Here is a 21222-nt window from a genome sequence, read left to right on the forward strand (position 1 = left end):
ATAATAACTGTATTTCCCTTATTCACGTGTGTGTAACGCTGTATGATAGACTATATTTACATGATTCACACGTGAATAATGCTGTATAATTGACTGTATTTACATTATTCACATGTGAATAATGCTGTATAATAGATTGTACTTATATTAGTTCACATGTGAATAATGCTGTATAATGGACTATATTTACATTATTCACATGTGAATAATGCTGTATAATAGACTGTATTTATATTATTCACATGTGAATAATGCTGTATAATAACTGTATTTCCCTTATTCACGTGTGTGTAACGCTGTATGGACTATATTTACATGATTCACACGTGAATAATGCTGTATAATTGACTGTATTTACATTATTCACATGTGAATAATGCTGTATAATAGATTGTACTTATATTAGTTCACATGTGAATAATGCTGTATAATAGACTATATTTACATTATTCACATGTGAATAATGCTGTATAATAGACTGTATTTATATTATTCACATGTGAATAATGCTGTATAATAACTGTATTTCCCTTATCCACGTGTGTGTAACGCTGTATGGACTATATTTACAGGATTCACACGTGAATAATGCTGTATAATAGACTGTACTTACATTATTCAAATGTGAATAATGCTGTATAATAGATTGTACTCATATTAGTTCACATGTGAATAATGCTGTATAATAGACTATATTTACATTATTCACATGTGAATAATGCTGTATAATAGACTAATTATATTTTTCAGATGTGAATAATGCTGTATAATAGACTATATTTACATTATTCACATGTGAATAATGCTGTATAATAGATTGTACTTATATTAGTTCACATGTGAATAATGCTTTATAATAGACTATATTTACATTATTCACATGTGAATAATGCTGTATAATAGACTGTAATTATATTTTTCAGATGTTAATAATGCTGTGTAATAGACTATATTTACATTATGCACATGTGAATAATGCTGTATAAAAGATTGTATTTACATTATTCACATGTGTACAATGATGTATAATAGATTGTATTTATATTATTCACATGTGAATAATGCTATATAATAGACTATATTTACATTATTCACATGTGAATAATGCTGTATAATACACTGTATTTGTATTATTCCCATGTGAATAATGCTGTATAATAGACTGTATTTATATTATTCCCATGTGAATAATGCTGTATAATAGACTGTATTTATATTATTCACATGTGAATAATGCTGTATTTTACAAAACTTTAGTGTAATCGTTCGGTGTTTATCATAAGGGTGGCCTTGTAACTAAATGTTTTGCTCGTAACTCAAAGCAGAATCAGCCAAGAGACAGCTTGTATCTCAAAACACTTTTAAATTGAGGCACTTGTAGGAACTTGGTTCATAAATACTTCAAAACTCAAGGTACCAAAAACGCACAAAAACACAATTCACCTGAAATTAGTAGATACGGAACCTCGGTGTTCCACATTAGGCCTCTAACTGGAGATGTGTGACCAGTCAGCACATTGATGCATGCATCCTGGGTGTAATCCCATATACGAACAGTCCTGTTCGGAAAGAAACAAAAAGGTGCAGACTTGTTTTCACAACAGAAAACCTGGCTACATGTTGACTGTACTTTAATGTATAATAGACCGTATTTATATTATTCACGTGTGAATAATGGTATATAATAATGCTATATAATAGAATGTATTTACATTATTATAAAAAGGCGTACCCCATGGTTTACATAAGAAACTACAGTTTAGAAATTATTATGTCGAAAGCTGGAACGCAAATGGTGCACGACTAAACTTGAGTTGCACCATCAAGCATGGAGTGATAGTTTAATAACTTGTATTACATGTATTACTCAGATCTCATCCGCCTTAATAAAAACTATCCTAAATTTTTGTTTAGTACGGTAGCATCGCTAACCCAACAAGGGACCCCATCCAGTAGCTCCACCCACTCAGATGATGACTTTATGCAATTATTTGATAAGAAAATTGAAGTCATTAGAAAGGAGATTAAAGACAATGCGTCCCAGCTACAACTGGATTCTATTAACACAGATACGACTGTATACACGGCGGATACTGCCCTCCAAAATAGTTTCTCTCGTTTTGAGGAAATAACATTAGAAGAATTGTTACAACGTGTAAATGGAATGAAACAAACAACATGTTTACTTGACCCTCTTCCTGGGAAACTTATCAAGGAGCTCTTTGTATTATTAGGTCCATCAGTGCTTAATATTATGAACTTATCACTTTCCTCTGGCACTGTTCCCCTAGCATTCAAAAAAGCGGTTATTCATCCTCTCCTTAAAAGACCTAACCTCGATCCTGACTTCATGGTAAACTACCGACCGGTGTCTCAACTTTCCTTTATTTCAAAAATCCTCGAAAAAATTGTTGCAGAGCAGTTAAATGAGCACTTAGCGTCCAACAATCTATGTGAAACCTTTCTTTTTCAAGGCAAATCACTCCACGGAGACAGCCCCCGCAAAAATGACTAATGATTTATTTCTAACGATGGATTCTGATGCGTCATCTATGTTGCTGCTCCTCGATCTTAGCGCTGCTTTCGATACCGTCGATCATAATATTTTATTAGAACGTATCAAAACACGAATTGGTATGTCAGACTTAGCCCTGTCTTGGTTTAACTCTTATCTTACTGACAGGATGCAGTGCGTCTCACATAACAATGTGACCTCGGACTACGTTAAGGTAACTTGTGGAGTTCCCCAGGGTTCGGTCCTTGGCCCTGCACTCTTCAGCATCTACATGCTGCCACTAGGTGACATCATATGCAAATACGGTATTAGCTTTCACTGTTATGATGATGACACCCAACTCTACATGCCCCTAAATCTGACCAACACGCCGGATTGTAGTCAGCTGGAGGCGTGTCTTAATGAAATTAAACAATGGATGTCCGCTAACTTTTTGCAACTCAATGCCAAAAAAAACTAAATGCTGATTATCGGTCCTGCAAGACACCGACCTCTATTTAATAAAACAACTTTAACATTTGATAACCAAACAATTAAACAAAGCAACTCGGTAAATAATCTGGGTATTATCTTCGACCCAAGTCTCTCCTTTGAGGCACACATTAAAAGCGTTACTAAAACGGCCTTCTTTCATCTCCTTAATATCGCTAAAATTCGCTCCATTCTGTCCACTAACGACGCTGAGATCATTATCCATGCGTTTGTTACGTCTCGTCTCGATTACAGTAATGTATTATTTTCGGGTCTCCCCATGTCTAGCATTAAAAGATTACAGTTGGTACAAAATGTGTCTGCTAGACTTTTGACAAGAACAAGAAAGTTTGATCATATTACGCCTATACTCTCCCGTCCAAAGGCAAAACCCAGTAACTCAATTTTGGTCAAAACTGAGCTGATAATAATTTTGGAGTTCCTAGGTGATATGCTTCACATTAGTGTATGCGATATTGTAATTTGTTCCGTAAGTAAGTTGTTAGCAACTACCACATAACCGCGTAGATACAACAGAAAAACCTAATATCTCAAGGGACCAATCGGAACTTCTTTGTCAGTCGCCTTATTGTCTTTAATGAGACATTTGCAGGAATGGGGGCCGACGGTCAACCTGATTATGTGATATTATGGAACGAGGGGATATTTGGAAGATTGGCCCAGGACGTTGCAAGCACCTTCATTAAATGTGTTGTTCTTGATTCTTCCCCTTGCATACTCTTTTGGCTGTGGAGGTCAAAATAAAAAATGAACGCTGTACACGGCTCTTGACCAATGTGCAAACGCAGAATGGGGCCCACCTGATATTGTAATAAAATATCTGGAGATAGGGCACACGTTCATGAGAGCAGATTCAATCCATGGCTCAATCGGCAAAAAAATTAAAGCTCAAGAAAACATCTATACATTTGATGACTTTGTAGATCTTTGTAAAACAGATTGGTTTTCCTTTGTTTTGTAAAAATCAGCTATAAGTGAGTTACTAGGTTTTGCCTTTGGACGGGAGTACTGTATATACCTTTATATACATATACCCCTATATATATATATATATATATATATATATACCTATACTGGCTCACCTGCACTGGCTTCCTGTGCACTTAAGATGTGACTTTAAGGTTTTACTACTTACATATAAAATATTACACGGTCTAGCTCCATCCTATCTTGCAGATTGTATTGTACCTTATGTCCCGGCAAAAAATTTGCGTTCAAAGGACTCCGGCTTATTAGTGATTCCCAGAGCCCAAAAAAAGTCTGCGGGCGCTATAGAGCGTTTTCCGTTCGGGCTCCAGTACTCTGGAATGTCCTCCCAGTAACAGTTTGAGATACTACCTCAGTAGAAGCTTTTAAGTCACACCTTAAAACTTATTTGTATACTCTAGCCTTTAAATAGACCCCCTTTTTAGACCAGTTGATCTGCCGTTTGTTTTCTTTCCCTCCTATGTCCCCCCCCTCCCTTGTGGAGGGGGTCCGGTCCGGTGGCCAAGGATGAAGTACTGGCTGTCCAGAATCGGGACCCAGGATGGACCACTCGTCTAGAGTCGGGACCCAGGATGAACCGCTCGCCTGTGTATCGGTTAGGGACATCTCTGCGCTGCTGATCCGCCTCCACTTGGGATGGTTTCCTGTTGCCTCCACCTTGGATGGGTCTCTCGCTACTATATTGGATCCACTTTGGACTTGATTCTCACGGTTACGTTAGATCCACTATGGATTGGACTTTCATAATATCATGTTAGATCCGCTCGACATCCATTGCTTTCGGTCCCCTGGGAGGGGGGGCCATATATGCGGACCTCTCCAAGGTTTGTCATAGTCATCATTGTCGACGTCCCAATGGGGTGAGTTTTTCCTTGCCCTTATGTGGGCCTTACCAAGGATGTCGTTGTGGTTTGTGCAGCCCTTTGAGGCACTTGTGATTTAGGGCTATATAAATAAACATTGATTGATTGATTGATTATTCACATGTGAATAGAGCTGTATAATAGACTGTATTTACATTAATAACATGTGAATAATGCTTTATGATAAACTGTATTTACATTATTTGTGTGTGAATAATGCTGTATAATAGACTGTATTTACATTATTCACATGTGAATTATGCTGTATAATAGACTGTATTTACATTATTCACATGTGAATTATGCTGTGTAATAGACTGTATTTACATTACTCACATGTGAATATTGCTGTATAATAAACTGTATTTATCATTCACACGTGAATAATGCTGTATAATAAAATGTATTTAAATTATTCACATGTGAATAATATTGTATAATAGACTGTATTTACATTATTCACCAGTGAATAATGCTGTATAATAGACTGTATTTACATTATTTTCATGTAAATAACGTTGTATAATACTGTATTTACATTATTCACATGTAAATAATGCTGTATAATAGACTGTATCTACAGTATTCACATGTGAATAATGCTGTATAATAGACTATATTTATATTATTCACATGTGATTATTGCTGTATAATAGACTGTATATTACATTATTCACATGTGAATAATGCTGTATAATAGACTGTCTTTACATTATTCACATGTGAATAATGCGGTATAATATACTGTATTTATATTATACACATGTGAATAAAGCTGTATAATAGACTATTTATAATATTCACATGTGAATAATGCTATATAATAGTCTGTATTTACATTATTAACATGTGAATAATGCTGTATAAGAGACTGTATTTACATTATTCACATGTGAATAATGTTGTATAATGGACTGTATTTATATTATTCAATTGTAAAAAGTGTTTATTGTTTATTGTGAGCGAACTGTGGTGCTGAATTTCACCAAAGGGATCAATAAAGAACTTTCTATTCTATTCTATTTGCAGGAAGTAGACAATACTGTGTGTTCCACACATTTTTGTGTGTTTTATCTCACCCATCATCTGATCCGGAACAGAGTATCCCCTCTCTGAGTGGAGACCAGCGCACATGAAATACTTTAGCTAGGTGTCCTGCAAAGACCTTGAGCGGCTGGTCTGAACTGGTGGCCAAGTAGTACACGCGCACGTTCTTATCCTCACAACCGGTTGCAATCATATCTCTGCAGGGAAATCAGAGCGTTCGACAATTATTGAAAAAAATCGTGGTCGTAAAGAACATAATGTCATGGCTGTCTTTAGTTTCCAAACATTTCTATAGCTCTTATTTTTTTGTTATAGAGTGATTGGAGCACATACTTGTTGGTCACACAAAACATTTATGAAGTTTGGTTCTTTTATGAGTTTATTATGAGTCTACCGAAAATGGGAGCAAATCTGCTGGGTCAAAAGTATACATACAGCAATGTTCATATTTGCTTACATGTCCCTTGGCTAGTTTCACTGCAATAAGGTGCTTTTGGTAGACATCCACAAGCTTCTGCCTGAATTTTTGACCACTCTTCTTGACAAAATTGGTGCAGTTACCATGAATTGATTAACGTGGACCCCGACTTAAACAAGTTGAAAAACTTATTCGGGTGTTACTATTTAGTGGTCAATTGTACGGAATATGTACTGAACTGTGCAATCTACTAATAAAAGTATCAATCAATCAATCAAAGTTCAGCTAAATTTGTAGGTTTTCTGACATGGACTTGTTCCTTCAGCATTGTCCACACGTTTAAGTCAGGACTTTGGGAAGGCCATTCTAAGAACCTTCATTCTAGCCTGATTTAGCCATTCCTTTACCACTTTGACGTGTGTCTGGGGTCATTGTCCTGTTGGAACACCCAACTGTGCTCAAGACCCAACCTCCGGGCTGAAGATTTTAGGTTGTCAAGAAGAATTTGGAGGTAATCCTCTGTGGAGAGGCGGGGCTGGCGGCCCATTGGCAGCCGGAGCCAAGATTGAGCCGTGCACGGCGAGCGGCGGGGCGCGCCGGGAGGGACGCCGCGGTCGAGATCAGCTGCCTGGATCGCGCACCTGTACACAAGTGACGAATCTCCTCTTGCTGTGTAGAAGGGCAGCAGCAGGGGAGGGTGGAGAGGAACGAGAGGAACGAGAGACCGAACAAGCAGCAGCTCATGCAGCGCGGGCAAGAGCGAAAGCGAGAGGCAGACGAAGCGGACGGCTGAAAAGCGGAACCGAGGAGCGAACAACGAGAGCGGCAGAGCTGAGAAGCAACGCGCAAAAGATTTTCCTTATTGAAAAATAAAGAAGTCTTCACCTGCTTAAGCAAATGTCTGTGCTTGGTGGTCCTGGGAACCCGCACGACGGTGTGAGACCGTCACATCCTCCTTTTTCATTGTCCCATTCATTCTCTGTAAAGAAAGCAGTGGTCCCCAACCACCAGGCTGCAGAAGACTTTTTTATAAAAAAAAATGTATTTTATTTTTTTATTAAATCAACATAAAAAACACAAGATACACTTACAATTAGTGCACCAACCCAAAAAAAACCTCCCTTTTTCATGACAAAAAAAAAAATGTATTGAAAAAAATTTTACAAAAAAATGTAATTTAAATTATCCAGCGTTGACCGGTCCGCAACTACAAAAAGGTTGGGGACCACTGCTGTAAAGCACCAGTTCCATTGGCAGCAAAACAGGCCCAGAGCATAATACTACCACCACCATGCTTGACGGTAGTTATGGTGTCCCTGGGATTAAAGGCCTCACCCCTTTCCCCTCCAAACATATTGCTGGGTATTGTGAGCGAACAGCTCCATTTTTGTTTCATCTGACATCATATGGACAAAGATGAAACCTTCTGGTGGAAAGTTCTGTGGTCAAACCGGCCCTAAACCCGGAGGTTGGGTCTTGGGCGCGGTTGGGTGTTCCAACAGGACAATGACCCCAAATACAAGTCAAAAGTGGTCAAGGAATGGTTAAATCAGGAAAGAATTAAGCTTTTAGAATGGCCTTCCCAAAGTCCTGACTTAAATGTGTGGACAATGCTGAAGAAAAAAGTCCATGTCAGAAAACCAACACATTTACTGTAGCTGAACTGCACCAATTTTGTCAAGAGGAGTGGTCCAAAACTCAACCAGAAGCTTGTGGATGGCTACCAAAAGCGCCTTATTGCAGTGAAACTTGTCAAGGGACATGTACGCAAATATTAATATTGCTGTATGTATACTTTTGACCCAGCAGATCTGCTCACATTTTCAGCAGACCCATAACAAATTCAGAAAAAAAAAAAACTTCAGGAATGTTTTTTTTTGACCAACAAGTATGTGCTTCAATCACTCTATCACAAACAAATAAGAGTTGTAGAAATGATTGGAAACTAAAGACAGCCATGACATTATGTTCTTTACAAGTGTATGTAAACTGTAGTGTTTATCATAGTAGATTGTGCATAACGTAATTACAATTATACTAAAAAAACATTGTTGATGTTTTTGAGGTCTTACTTGTTGTTCTGACTCCAGTCACAGCCAAAAACTGCAGCAGGGTGTTTGTACTTATGAAGGATTTTACCATCGATGGTTCGAATGATACTGGTAAGAGAGACAGAATTTAAATTTAAAAATATAAATAAAATCAGGTATCTGTAAAAGATGCAGTTTAAAAATGAACACTTACCAGAATCCATCTCCACTACAAGTTGCAATCCTCTTTGAATCTTTATGGCTCCAGGATATACAAAATATACCATTTTTACCATGCTGGAAGAAGACACACCACCACCATATAAACGGTTATGTTTTGTAGAATTGATAAATGATTCATATATTAAAATACAACTTTACGAATGATAACCGTCACTATGTCATCACTACCATAATTTTTTCTAATTTAACAAAATGTCATATTGAGCAGAGGTCAAACAAAAAATATAATAAAAAAAGAACATTCTGTTTTGAATTCACAGATTAGTATGGTTTATAATAGTTGGCAGCAGAGGTGTCCAAACTACGGCTCGCGAGGCGTCCCAATTTCAATACGAAGTCTGAATAAATGATCTATGGATATTTGATTACAAATCCCGTTTCAATATGAGTTGGGAAATTGTATTAGATGTAAAAATAAACGGAATACAATGATTTGCAAATCCTTTTCAACCCGTATTCAGTTGAATGCACTACAAAGACAACATATTTGATGTTCAAACTCATAAACTTTTTGTTTTTTGCTAATAATAATTAACTAACAATTTCATGGATGCAACACATGCCAAAGTAGTTGGGAAAGGGCATGTTCACCACTGTGTTACATCACCTTTTCTTTTAACAACACTCGATAAACGTTTGCGAACTGAGGAAACTAATTGTTGAAGCTTTGAAAGTGGAATTCTTTCCCATTCTTTTTTTATGTAGAGCTTCAGTCGTTCAACAGTCCGGGGTCTCCGCTGTCGTATTTCACGCTTCATAATGCGCCACACATTTTTGATGGGAGACAGGTCTGGACTGCAGGCGGGCCAGGAAAGTACCCGCACTCTTTTTTTACGAAGCCAAGCTATTGTAACACGTGCTGAATGTGGCTTGGCATTGTCTTGCTGGAATAAGCAGGGGCGTCCATGAAAAAGACGGCGCGTAGATGGCAACATATGTTGTTCCAAAACGTGTATGTACCTTTTAGCATTAAGGGTGCCTTCACAGACGTGTAAGTTACCCATGCCTTGGGCACTAATGCACCCCCATACCATCACAGATGCTGGCTTTTGAACTTTGCGTCGATAACAGTCTGAATAGTTTGCTTCCGCTTCGGTCCGGATGACACAATGACGAATATTTCCAAAAACAATTTGAAATGTGGACTCATCAGACCACAGAACACTTTTCCACTTTGCATCAGTCCATCTTAGATGATCTCGGGTCTAGAAAAGTCGGCGGCGTTTCTGGATGTTGTTGATAAATGGCTTTCGCTGTGCATAGTAGAGCTTTAACTTGCACTTACAGATGTAGCGACCAACTGTATTTAGTGACAGTTGTTTTTTGAAGTGTTCCTGAGCCCATGTGGTGATATCCTTTATAGAAATTGATGTCGGTTTTTGATACAGTGCCTTCTGAGGAATGGAAGGTCACGGTCATTCAATGTTGGTTTCCGGCCATGCCGCTTACGTAGATGTTGAAATCCCTAAATTTCTTGCAATTGCACTTTGAAAAACATTGTTCTTAAACTGTTTGATTATTTGCTCACGCAGTTGTGGACAAAGGGGTGTACCTCGCCCCATCCTTTCTTGTGAAAGACTGAGCATTTTTTGGGAAGCTGTTTTTATACCCAATCATGGCACCCACCTGCTCCCAATTAGCCCGCACACCTGTGGGATGCTTCAAATAAGTGTTTGATGAGCATTCCTCAACTTCATCAGTATTTATTGCCACCTTTCCCAACTTCTTTGTTGTGTGTTGCTAGCATCAAATTCTAAAGTTAATGATTATCTGCAAAAAAAAAATGTTTATCAGTTTGAACATCAAATATGTTGTCTTTCTAGCATATTCAACTGAATATGGGTTGATAATGATTTGCAAATCATTGTATTCAGTTTATATTTACATCTAACACAATTTCCCAACTCATATGGAAACGGGGTTTGTAGTATTAGAACCAGCCCACAGGCCACAGCCGCCTGCCGCTGTTTTGCACGAACCAATACTCCATTAGTGTTGCCGCTAAGAATTTTCAAAACGGGGTACCGTAGACCCCCATCAAGTCCTAAAAATGGGGTCCCACAGTAAACTTTTAGGGTGCCACTTTTTTGTCCGCGTTTTGAAAACAGATGATAAATGTATGCATTTTGCTGTTGCACCTCACATTCTATATTGCTGGGTTTCTTAACAAGCTGCTACGCTTCGTACTGGTACTGCCTCTGCCTCTGTCCGTACGTCTCTGCAGCACCCGGCATTGTCCCACCCAAACAACCATCTTAGTGTCTCAGGTAACTTGGACTGTTTTGCGTTTTGTTTTTACTTTACGGAAAAAATATTGAGATAAATATTGTATATTGCAATTCAGCATACGGGGCGGAAAACACAACGAAAACATTTTGTTCACACGACGAAGCCGGCCTACTTCACACAGTCTGATCCTCATCGACGCCCCTTCCCCCCTAGAGAGACACCACCTTAACTGACAAATATTCTGGGGAACACTGTATTGTGTTTTAGTAGAAAATACAAAATAAAAAATGTTTATGCATATGTAACTTTATATAGGTATAAACATTCATTCACTTTGTCCCACCCACATACCCATCTTAGTATCTCAGGTAACAAGGACTGTTTTGTGTTTTGTTTTTACTTTACGGAAAAAATATTGAGATATATATCGTATATTGCCATTCAGCATACGGAGCGGAAAACACGACGAAAACATTTTGTTCCAGCGACGAAGCCGGCCTACTTCACACAGTCTGATCCACATCGACGCCCCTTTCCCCTGGAGAGACACCACCTTAACTGACAAATATTCTGGGAGAAACACTGTATTGTGTTTTGGTAGAAAATAATACAAAAGAAAACATTTTTATGCATATGTAACTTTATTTAGGTATAAACATTCATTCACTTTGTCCCACCCACATACCCATCTTAGTATCTCAGGTAACTAGGACTGATTAATGTTTTGTTTTTACTTTACGGGGGAAAAAAAAGATATATATCATATATTGCCATTCAGTATACGGAGCGGAAAACACAACAAAAAAATGTTGTTCATGCTACGAAGCCGGCCTACTTCACACAGTCTGTTCCACATCGACCCCCCTTCCCCCTGGAGAGACACCACCTTAACTGACAAATATTCTGGGGGAAACACTGAATTGTGTTTTGGTAGAAAATAATACAAAAGAAAAAAATGTTATGCATATTTAATTTTATTTAGGTATAAACATTCATTCACTTTGTCCCACTCACATACCCATCTTAGTATCTCAGGTAACTAGGACTATTTAGTTTTTTGTTTTTACTTTACGGAAAAAAAAGAGATAAATATCGTATATTGCCATTCAGCATAGGAGCGGAAAACGAAACTAAAAAATGTTGTTCAGGCGACGAATCCGGCCTACTTCACACATTCTGTTCCACATCTGTCCGCCTATCCCGGGCGACACAGCATTCCTCCTGGAGAGACACCACCTTAACTAACTAACAAATATTCTGGGGGAAACACTGTATTGTGTTTTGGTAGAAAATAATACAAAATAAAACATTTTTATGCATATGTAACTTTATTTAGGTATAAACATTCATTCACTTTGTCCCACCCATACAACTATCGTAGTGTCTCAGGTAACTAGGACTGTTTTGTGTTATGTTTTTATTGTTACTTTACGGAAAAAATATCGAGATATATATTGAATATGCCATTCAGCATACGGAGCGGAAAACACAACTAAAAAATGTTGTTCATGCGACAAAGCTGTATCGTGTTTTGGAAAAAGGTTGTCCTCCAAAATAGTTTCTCTCGTTTTGAGGAAATAACATAAGAGGAATTAGAGGAATTGTTACAACGTGTAAATGGAATAAAACAGACAACATGCTTACTTGACCCTCTTCCTGGGAAACTGATCAAGGAGCTCTTTGTATTATTAGGTCCATCAGTGCTAAATATTATAAACTTATCACTCTCCTCGGGCACTGTTCCCCTAGCATTCAAAAAAGCGGTTATTCATCCTCTTCTTAAAAGACCTAACCTCGATCCTGACCTCATGGTAAACTACCGACCGGTGTCTCACCTTCCCTTTATTTCAAAAATCCTTGAAAAAATTGTTGCGGAGCAGTTAAATGAACACTTAGCGTCTAACAATCTATGTGAAACCTTTCAATCCGGTTTCAGAGCAAATCACTCCACGGAGACAGCCCTCGCAAAAATGACTAATGATCTATTGCTAACGATGGATTCTGATGCGTCATCTATGTTGCTGCTCCTCGATCTTAGCGCTGCTTTCGATACCGTCGATCATAATATTTTATTAGAACGTATCAAAACACGAATTGGTGTGTCAGACTTAGCCCTGTCTTGGTTTAACTCTTATCTTACTGATAGGATGCAGTGTGTCTCCCATAACAATGTGACCTCGGACTACGTTAAGGTAACGTGTGGAGTTCCCCAGGGTTCGGTCCTTGGCCCTGCACTCTTCAGCATCTACATGCTGCCGCTAGGTGACATCATATGCAAATACGGTGTTAGCTTTCACTGTTATGCTGATGACACCCAACTCTACATGCCCCTAAAGCTGACCAACACGCCGGATTGTAGTCAGCTGGAGGCGTGTCTTAATGAAATTAAACAATGGATGTCCGCTAACTTTTTGCAACTTAATGCCAAAAAAACGGAAATGCTGATTATCGGTCCTGCTAGACACCGAACTCTATTTAATAATACAACTCTAACATTTGACAACCAAACAATTAAACAAGGCGACACGGTAAAGAATCTGGGTATTATCTTCGACCCAACTCTCTCCTTTGAGGCACACATTAAAAGCGTTACTAAAACGGCCTTCTTTCATCTCCGTAATATCGCTAAAATTCGCTACATTCTGTCCACTAAAGACGCTGAGATCATTATCCATGCGTTTGTTACGTCTCGCCTCGACTACTGTAACGTATTATTTTCGGGTCTCCCCATGTCTAGCATTAAAAGATTACAGTTGGTACAAAATGCGGCTGCTAGACTTTTGACAAGAACAAGAAAGTTTGATCACATTACGCCTGTACTGGCTCACCTGCACTGGCTTCCTGTGCACTTAAGATGTGACTTTAAGGTTTTACTACTTACGTATAAAATACTACACGGTCTAGCTCCATCCTATCTTGCCGATTGTATTGTACCATATGTCCCGGCAAGAAATCTGCGTTCAAAGGACTCCGGCTTGTTAGTGATTCCCAAAGCCCAAAAAAAGTCTGCGGGCTATAGAGCGTTTTCCGTTCGGGCTCCAGTACTCTGGAATGCCCTCCCGGTAACAGTTCGAGATGCCACCTCAGTAGAAGCATTTAAGTCTCACCTTAAAACTCATTTGTATACTCTAGCCTTTAAATAGACTCCCTTTTTAGACCAGTTGATCTGCTGTTTCTTTTCTTTTTCTTCTATGTCCCACTCTCCCCTGTGGAGGGGGTACCGTCCGATCCGGTGGGCATGTACTGCTTGCCTGTGTATCGGCTGGGGACATCTCTGCGCTGCTGATCCGCCTCCGCTTGGGATGGTTTCCTGCTGGCTCCGCTGTGAACGGGACTCTCGCTGCTGTGTTGGATCCACTTTGGACTGGACTCTCGCGACTGTGTTGGATCCATTGTGGATTGAACTTTCACAGTATCATGTTAGACCCGCTCGACATCCATTGCTTTCCTCCTCTCTAAGGTTCTCATAGTCATTATTGTCACCGACGTCCCACTGGGTCATTATTGTCACCGATGTCCCACTGGGTGTGAGTTTTCCTTGCCCTTATGTGGGCCTACCGAGGATGTCGTGGTGGTTTGTGCAGCCCTTTGAGACACTAGTGATTTAGGGCTACATAAGTAAACATTGATTGATTGATTGATTGATAAACATTACTTAATTCATAAAAGAAAACGATATGAAATAAATCATTTTTATGCATATGTAACTTATTTAGGTACAAAAAAATTAATTCACTTTTTTCTTTCTTTTACCGCTGCCGGTACTTTTTTCTATATTTTTATTGTAATATTTTCGGAATGTGTTTGTTCTATTTTTTTGGCCATAGTAAGACAAAGAAAACAATCTGAAGTTGTATAGTTCGGCCCCTGAAAGCACAGATTTTCCTCCGCGCCGCCCCCTGAGCTAAAATGAGTCCGACACCTCTGGTCTAGAGTTTAATTTCGACATTACAGTTTGATCGCTGCCAAAATATTACATCAGTGAGGACTGGGACAGCTTTGTTAGCCGTTAGTTTTATGTAAGCTGCACCAATTTTGTCAAGAGAAGTGGTCAAAGAAATTATTGGAAAGTGTACGTAAACTTTTGACCACGACTGTATATATTTATAGCATACATTGAGGGCGGTTTTGTAGTGTTTTATAGGCGGAATGGATGGAATCCCCATTATCTGCGTTGTTAGCCACATCTTGCTAGAGTTTCTTTATGAATTAGAATGCATAAAAAATACGTACAGGATGTGTTTTTGGGTCACAAAGGGATTGAGAACACAATGGTCTACCAAAAAAATGTAAAGTAACCTCATCGAAGCGAGTGACGATCTTTCCTTTCCTCACGTCCCAAATGAAAGCTCCATTGCGAGACGTTGCTCCCGCTATGCAGTTCAAGTCGCCTTCAAGACACACACAAGGGGGGTAGTCCACCATGTTGACTGTTGTGTGTGCTGGTGTGTGTACCTGGAGCCCAAGACAGGGAGTAGACCACTCCTTCATTGCCGGGGGAGGTGTAAACTGCTGTCAGAGTATTTGTGTCCCAGATTTTGATGGTTCCATCGAAGCTCGCTGTGGCCAGCAGATTTGGGTCATCCGGTTTGAATTTGCAGTCAAAGATGGTCTCGACATGACCCTGGAAAAAGGACGACAGTCGTTAATTCGTCAACATATTAGAGCCCTGTAATACAAACCCCGTTTCCATATGAGTTGGGAAATTGTGTTAGATGTAAATATAAACGGAATACAATGATTTGCAAATCATTTTCAAACCATATTCAGTTGAATATACTACAAAGACAAGATATTTAATGTTTAAACTCATAAACTTTTTTTTTTTTTTTTTTGCAAATAATAATTAACTTGGAATTTCATGGCTGCAACACGTGCCAAAGTAGTTTGGAAAGGGCATGTTCACCATTGGGTTACATCACCTTTTCTTTTAACAACACTCAATAAACGTTTGGGAACTGAGGAAACTAATTGTTGAAGCTTTGAAAGTGGAATTCTTTCCCATTCTTGTTTTATGTAGAGCTTCAGTCGTTCAACAGTCCGGGGTCTCCGCTGTCGTATTTTACGCGTGATAATGCGCCACACATTTTCGATGGGAGACAGGTCTGGACTGCAGGCGGGCCAGGAAAGTACCCGCACTCTTTTTTTACGAAACCACGCTGTTGTAACACGTGCTGAATGTGGCTTGGCATTTTCTTGCTGAAATAAGCAGGGGCGTCCATGAAAAAGACGGCGCTTACATGGCAGCATATGTTGTTCCAAAACGTGTATGTACCTTTCAGCATTAATGGTGCCTTCACAGATGTGTAAGTTACCCATGCCTCGGGCACTAATGCACCCCTATACCATCACAGATGCTGGCTTTTGAACTTTGCGTCGATAACAGTCTGGATGGTTCGCTTCCCCTTTGGTCCGGATGACACAATGTCAAATATTTCCAAAAACAATTTGAAAAGTGGACTCGTCAGACCACAGAACACTTTTCCACTTTGCATCAGTCCATCTTAGATGATCTCGGGCCCTAACTTGCACTAAAAGATGTAGCGACAAACTGTATTTAGTGACAGTGGGCTTCACGGTGGCAGAGGGGTTAGTGCGTCTGCCTCACAATACGAAGTTCCTGCAGTCCTGGGTTCAAATCCAGGCTCGGGATCTTTCTGTGTGGAGTTTGCATGTTCTCCCCGTGAATGCGTGGGTTCCCTCCGAGTACTCCGGCTTCCTCCCACTTCCAAAGACATGCACCTGGGGATAGGTTAATTGGCAACACTAAATTGGCCCTAGTGTGTGAATGTGAGTGTGAATGTTGTCTGTCTATCTGTGTTGGCCCTGCGATGTGGTGGCGACTTGTCCAGGGTGTACCCTGCCTTCCGCCCGATTGTAGCTGAGATAGGCGCCAGCGCCCCCCGCGACCCCGAAAGGGAATAAGCGGTAGAAAATGGATGGATGGATGGATGGGTTTTCTGAAGTGTTCCTGAGCCCATGTGGTGATATCCTTTAGAGATTGATGTCGGTTTTTGATACAGTGCCGTCCGAGGGCTCAAAGGTCACGGTCATTCAATGTTGGTTTCCGGCCATGCCGCTTACGTGGAGTGATTTCTCCAGATTCTCTGGATTTTTTGATGAAATTATGGACCGTAGATGTTGAAATCCCTAAATTTCTTGCAATTGCACTTTGAGAAACGTTGTTCTTAAACTGTTTGACTATTTGCTCACGCAGTTGTGGACAAAGGGGTGTACCTCGCCCCATCCTTTCTTGTGAATTACTTAGCATTTCATGGAAGCTGCTTTTATACCCAATCATGGCACCCTCCTGTTCCCAATTAGCCTGCACACCTGTGGGATGTTCCAAATAAGTGTTTGATGAGCATTCCTCCACTTTATCAGTATTTATTGCCACCTTTCCCAAATTCTTTTTCATGTGTTGCTGGCATTACATTCTAAAGTTAACGATTATTTGCAAAAAAAAATTTTTTTATCAGTTTGAACATCAAATATCTTGTCTTTGTAGCATATTCAACTGAATATGGGTTGAAAATAATTTGCAAATCATTGTATTCCATTTATATTTACATCTAACACAATTTTCCAACTCATATGGAAACGGGGTTTGTACTTTTAGAATAAACACAGCATTAAGAGAGTTGAATGTTACCAAGTCACGTAGGAAGTCCCACTTCTTAGCTCCCATGTCATACAGTCCCACTCCTCCATCCAAGAAACAGCACACGGCATGACCAGGAGGTAAAGAGAAGGACCGACTCTCTGAAAGCGTTGGCGGGGGCACGGCCTCGCTGGTAGAGCTCGTGTGCTGACTTTTACTGGGAGAGCAGAAACTCTGAGCTGTAAATGGAGGGTAGAGTGCAATAATATTTACATATACTCAAACTTGCCAACCCTCCCGAATCTCCCGGGGCAACCATCCTCCCGTCTTTCTCCCGATTTCCACCCGGACAACAATATTGGGGGCGTGCCTTAAAGGCATTACCTTTAGCGTCCTCTACAACCTGAATCCTTCGCCCCTTAAAGGCCTACTGAAATGAGATTTTCTTATTTAAACGGGGATAGCAGGTCCATTCTATGTGTCATACTTGATCATTTCGCAATATTGCCATATTTTTGCTGAAAGGATTTAGTAGAGAACAGCCACGATAAAGTTCGCATCTTTTGGTCACTAATAAAAAAGCCTTGTCTGTACCGGAAGTACCAGACGATGACGTCACCCGTGTGAGGGCTCCTCACGTCCTCACATTGTTTATAATGGGATCCTCCAAGCATTTAAAGCAGTTAAAGCAGTTAAAGGCCTACTGAAACCCACGCAGTCTGATAGTTTATATATCAATGATGAAATATTAACAATGCAACACATGCCAATACGGCCTTTTTAGTTTAGTAAATTACAATTTTAAATTTCCCGCGGAGTTTCTTGTTGAAAACGTCGCGGAATGATGACGCGTGCGCGTGACGTCTCGAGTTGGAGGGGACATATTAACGCAGCACCACTTGCGGCTAAAAGTCTTTTCATCGCATAATTACACAGTATTTTGGACATCTGTGTTGCTGAATCTTTTGCAATTTGTTTAATTAATAATGGAAAAGTCAAAGTAGAAAGATGGAGGTGGGAAGCTTTAGCCTTTAGCCACACAAACACACGGTGATTCCTTGTTTAAAATTCCCTGAAGGTGAAACTTTACTATGGATCAGAGCGGTCAAGCGGACATGGATCCCGACCATTTGTCAACCGGCAGGTTTTAGTGAGAAAATTGTGGAAATAAGTCGCCTCTTACCGGGGATCAGCGGAGCTTCTGTCGTGCTGCTGCTGCCGTGACTAATTCCCTCAGAGACTGGCGTCAAGACACCCGTGGACACACCCCTCAGACTATCAGGTACTATTTAGCTCACTAAAACACTAGCAACACAATAGAAAGATAAGGGATTTCCCAGAATTATCCTAGTAAATGTATCTAAAACCATCTGAATCTGTCCCAATGCAATCGCCTTTTTTTTTTAATTACTTTTTTTTTTTTTAGTTTTTCTAGTCCTTCGCTATCAATATCCTCCGCCACGAATCTTTTATCCTCGGGATAAAAGATTCCACGCCGTCGATGTTCTCTACTAAATCCTTTCAGCAAAAATATGGCAATATCGCGAAATCATCAAGTATGACAGATAGAATGGACCTGCTATCCCCGTTTAAATAAGAAAATCTCCTTTCAGTAGGCCTTTAACTGTCCAGGCATGCGCTTTTACTCCATTATATGCGCCACACTGTCAACCCACACCAAACAAGAATGACAAACACATTTCGGGAGAACATCCGCACCATAACACAACATAAACCCATCGGAAAAAACACCCAGAACCCCTGGCAGCACTACCTCTTCCGGGACGCTACAATAACATCTAAGGCAGGGGTCTCAGACACGCGCCCCCACCCAGTTTAATGTAAGTGTGGCCCGCGAGTTTTATATGAATGGCGCTTGACAGCGTTGTGTGCGGCGCTGAATGAATCTACCAATCATGGTGTGGTATGTGGCTTCCGAGGGCCGGACATTGTACTCAGTGGCCTAGTGCTTAGAGTGTCCGCCCTGAGATCGGTAGGTTGTGAGTTCAAACCCTGGCCGAATCATACCAAAGACTATAAAAAAAATGGGACCCATTGCCTCCCTGCTTGGCACTCAGCATCAAGGGTTGGAATTGGGGGTTAAATCACCATAAATGATTCCCGGGCGCGGCACCGCTGCTGCCCACTGCTCCCCTCACTTCCCAGGGGGTGAACAAGGGGATGGGTCAAATGCAGAGGACAAATTTGTGTGACAATCATTGGTACTTTAACTTGATGCGAGCAGAGAAACGTTTTTCCGCTTTTCCACTAGACTCGCAAGCGCTTTTCCTCCCTTGTTCGCCCGCTCGCTCTCTCTGTCCCTGTGTGTGTGTGTGTGTGTCTCTCTCTTGCTCCCTCCCCCCGGCGCCGCTGTAAACGGTCCAGGCTCTTTCAACGTCCTGGGTTGCCTACTCCTGCGTTAGAGGAAAAGCGGCAAATGAGAAAGAAACGTTGCCATGGCGTAATAACAGTCCCCGATAACCTGGACCATTTCAAACTGTTATTTGTTTTGTTTTTTATTTTTTCATTTGCATTGCCTCACACATTTTTGCTGACTGGAGAAATCGAATGATTATTGTTATTACATATGAGTGATTTATTCACATAATTCTTATTTCGTTCATTTATATTTTGATTTTATTTTATGTTGAAAATAAAAATAAAGACATTAAAATATATGTTTTTCAATAAATATTTTCTTGCGGCCCAGCCTCACCCAGACTCTGCATCCAGTGGCCCCCAGGTGAATTGAGTTTGAGACCCCCGATCTGTGGCTTCTGGAGCTCAGTGCACAACGGCGCACACAACAAGAAGGGGACGAAGCAGAAGAACGAAGAAGAGACATGGCGACGATGAGTAAGAAGAAGTACGCTGGCAAGTTAAAAAATGATTGGAAAAAAAATTGCTCAAAGTGGAAGGGGTATGCTGCCTGCACCACATTAAAAATTAAATTTTTTTTGGAATGTGAACAGCCTCCAAAAAGCTGAATTGGGCTTCAGAATTCAAGTTCCACCACTCCTGTATGCCACTGCTCACCCACAGACATCGAATCAAAATATCCTGTAGAACTGCAAGAGCCAAAATACTTGTCCTCTTCCCTTTAAAAATGCGCCAAAATTGGGTTCAGAAAATGTTGACTTTGATTGCACAAAATCATTGAAATTGCCACAAATGAGCCAGTATTGAGACCGCCAAAAAGTGAAAGCCGTGTTTACATCCATAAACAATGCATTGCGTGTAACGTCATGACATCATGTCCGCATGTGGGGTCGGACTGCATTTACATTAAAAATGTAATTTATTTTCGTAATGTGAACGGCCTGTTCAAAGGTTTCTTTGAACATTTCAAATTGTCTGAGAAACTTTTTGTGATGCAATCAAGTTTATTCTTTTCTATATAGTTTGTGTTTTCAAAGAGCACAACAAAGCGTGAATATAGACAAGAGGTTGCCATTAGTTTGTTTGTGTTCTTCCAACTTATGTTGTAGTTGCTATGCCTAAATATAAACTAACGGTCATGTCAAGTCCTAGTATTAAAAATGATGACTGTTGGTTCAATGTGGATTTTTATAACAGAAACTACAAGCTTTGTTGCTTTGTGCTTTATCCGACACGGATGACCAAGTTACAGTGTCTTTGGTGCTATTCTTTAACATCAAGAAAATATCCTTAATAGTATTGGTAAACTAGATGAATAAATCATTTTCTTGCAGGCTCAACAGCATACAGAATCTTGATACAGTTAAATATTGTTGGAAACTATGAACTTTACACCATAAAGGCAACTGCAGACATGG

General features: G+C 40.0%; 1 protein-coding gene across 1 annotated transcript in view; it reads right to left on the minus strand.

The window, feature by feature from the left end:
• Positions 1-21222, minus strand: part of wdr17 (WD repeat domain 17) — a 105348-nt gene that overhangs the window by 56970 nt on the left and 27156 nt on the right. The window contains exons 8-14 of the mRNA XM_061907280.1: positions 17477-17664; positions 15280-15448; positions 15124-15215; positions 8567-8649; positions 8395-8481; positions 5937-6101; positions 1444-1559 (exon numbers count right to left, since the gene is read on the minus strand). Coding sequence (XP_061763264.1) covers positions 1444-1559; positions 5937-6101; positions 8395-8481; positions 8567-8649; positions 15124-15215; positions 15280-15448; positions 17477-17664 — 900 coding nt within the window. The remainder of the gene's footprint in view (positions 1-1443; positions 1560-5936; positions 6102-8394; positions 8482-8566; positions 8650-15123; positions 15216-15279; positions 15449-17476; positions 17665-21222) is intronic.

The sequence above is a fragment of the Nerophis ophidion genome, linkage group LG01, assembly GCF_033978795.1.
Source record: "Nerophis ophidion isolate RoL-2023_Sa linkage group LG01, RoL_Noph_v1.0, whole genome shotgun sequence".
Classification (NCBI taxonomy): Eukaryota; Metazoa; Chordata; class Actinopteri; order Syngnathiformes; family Syngnathidae; genus Nerophis; species Nerophis ophidion.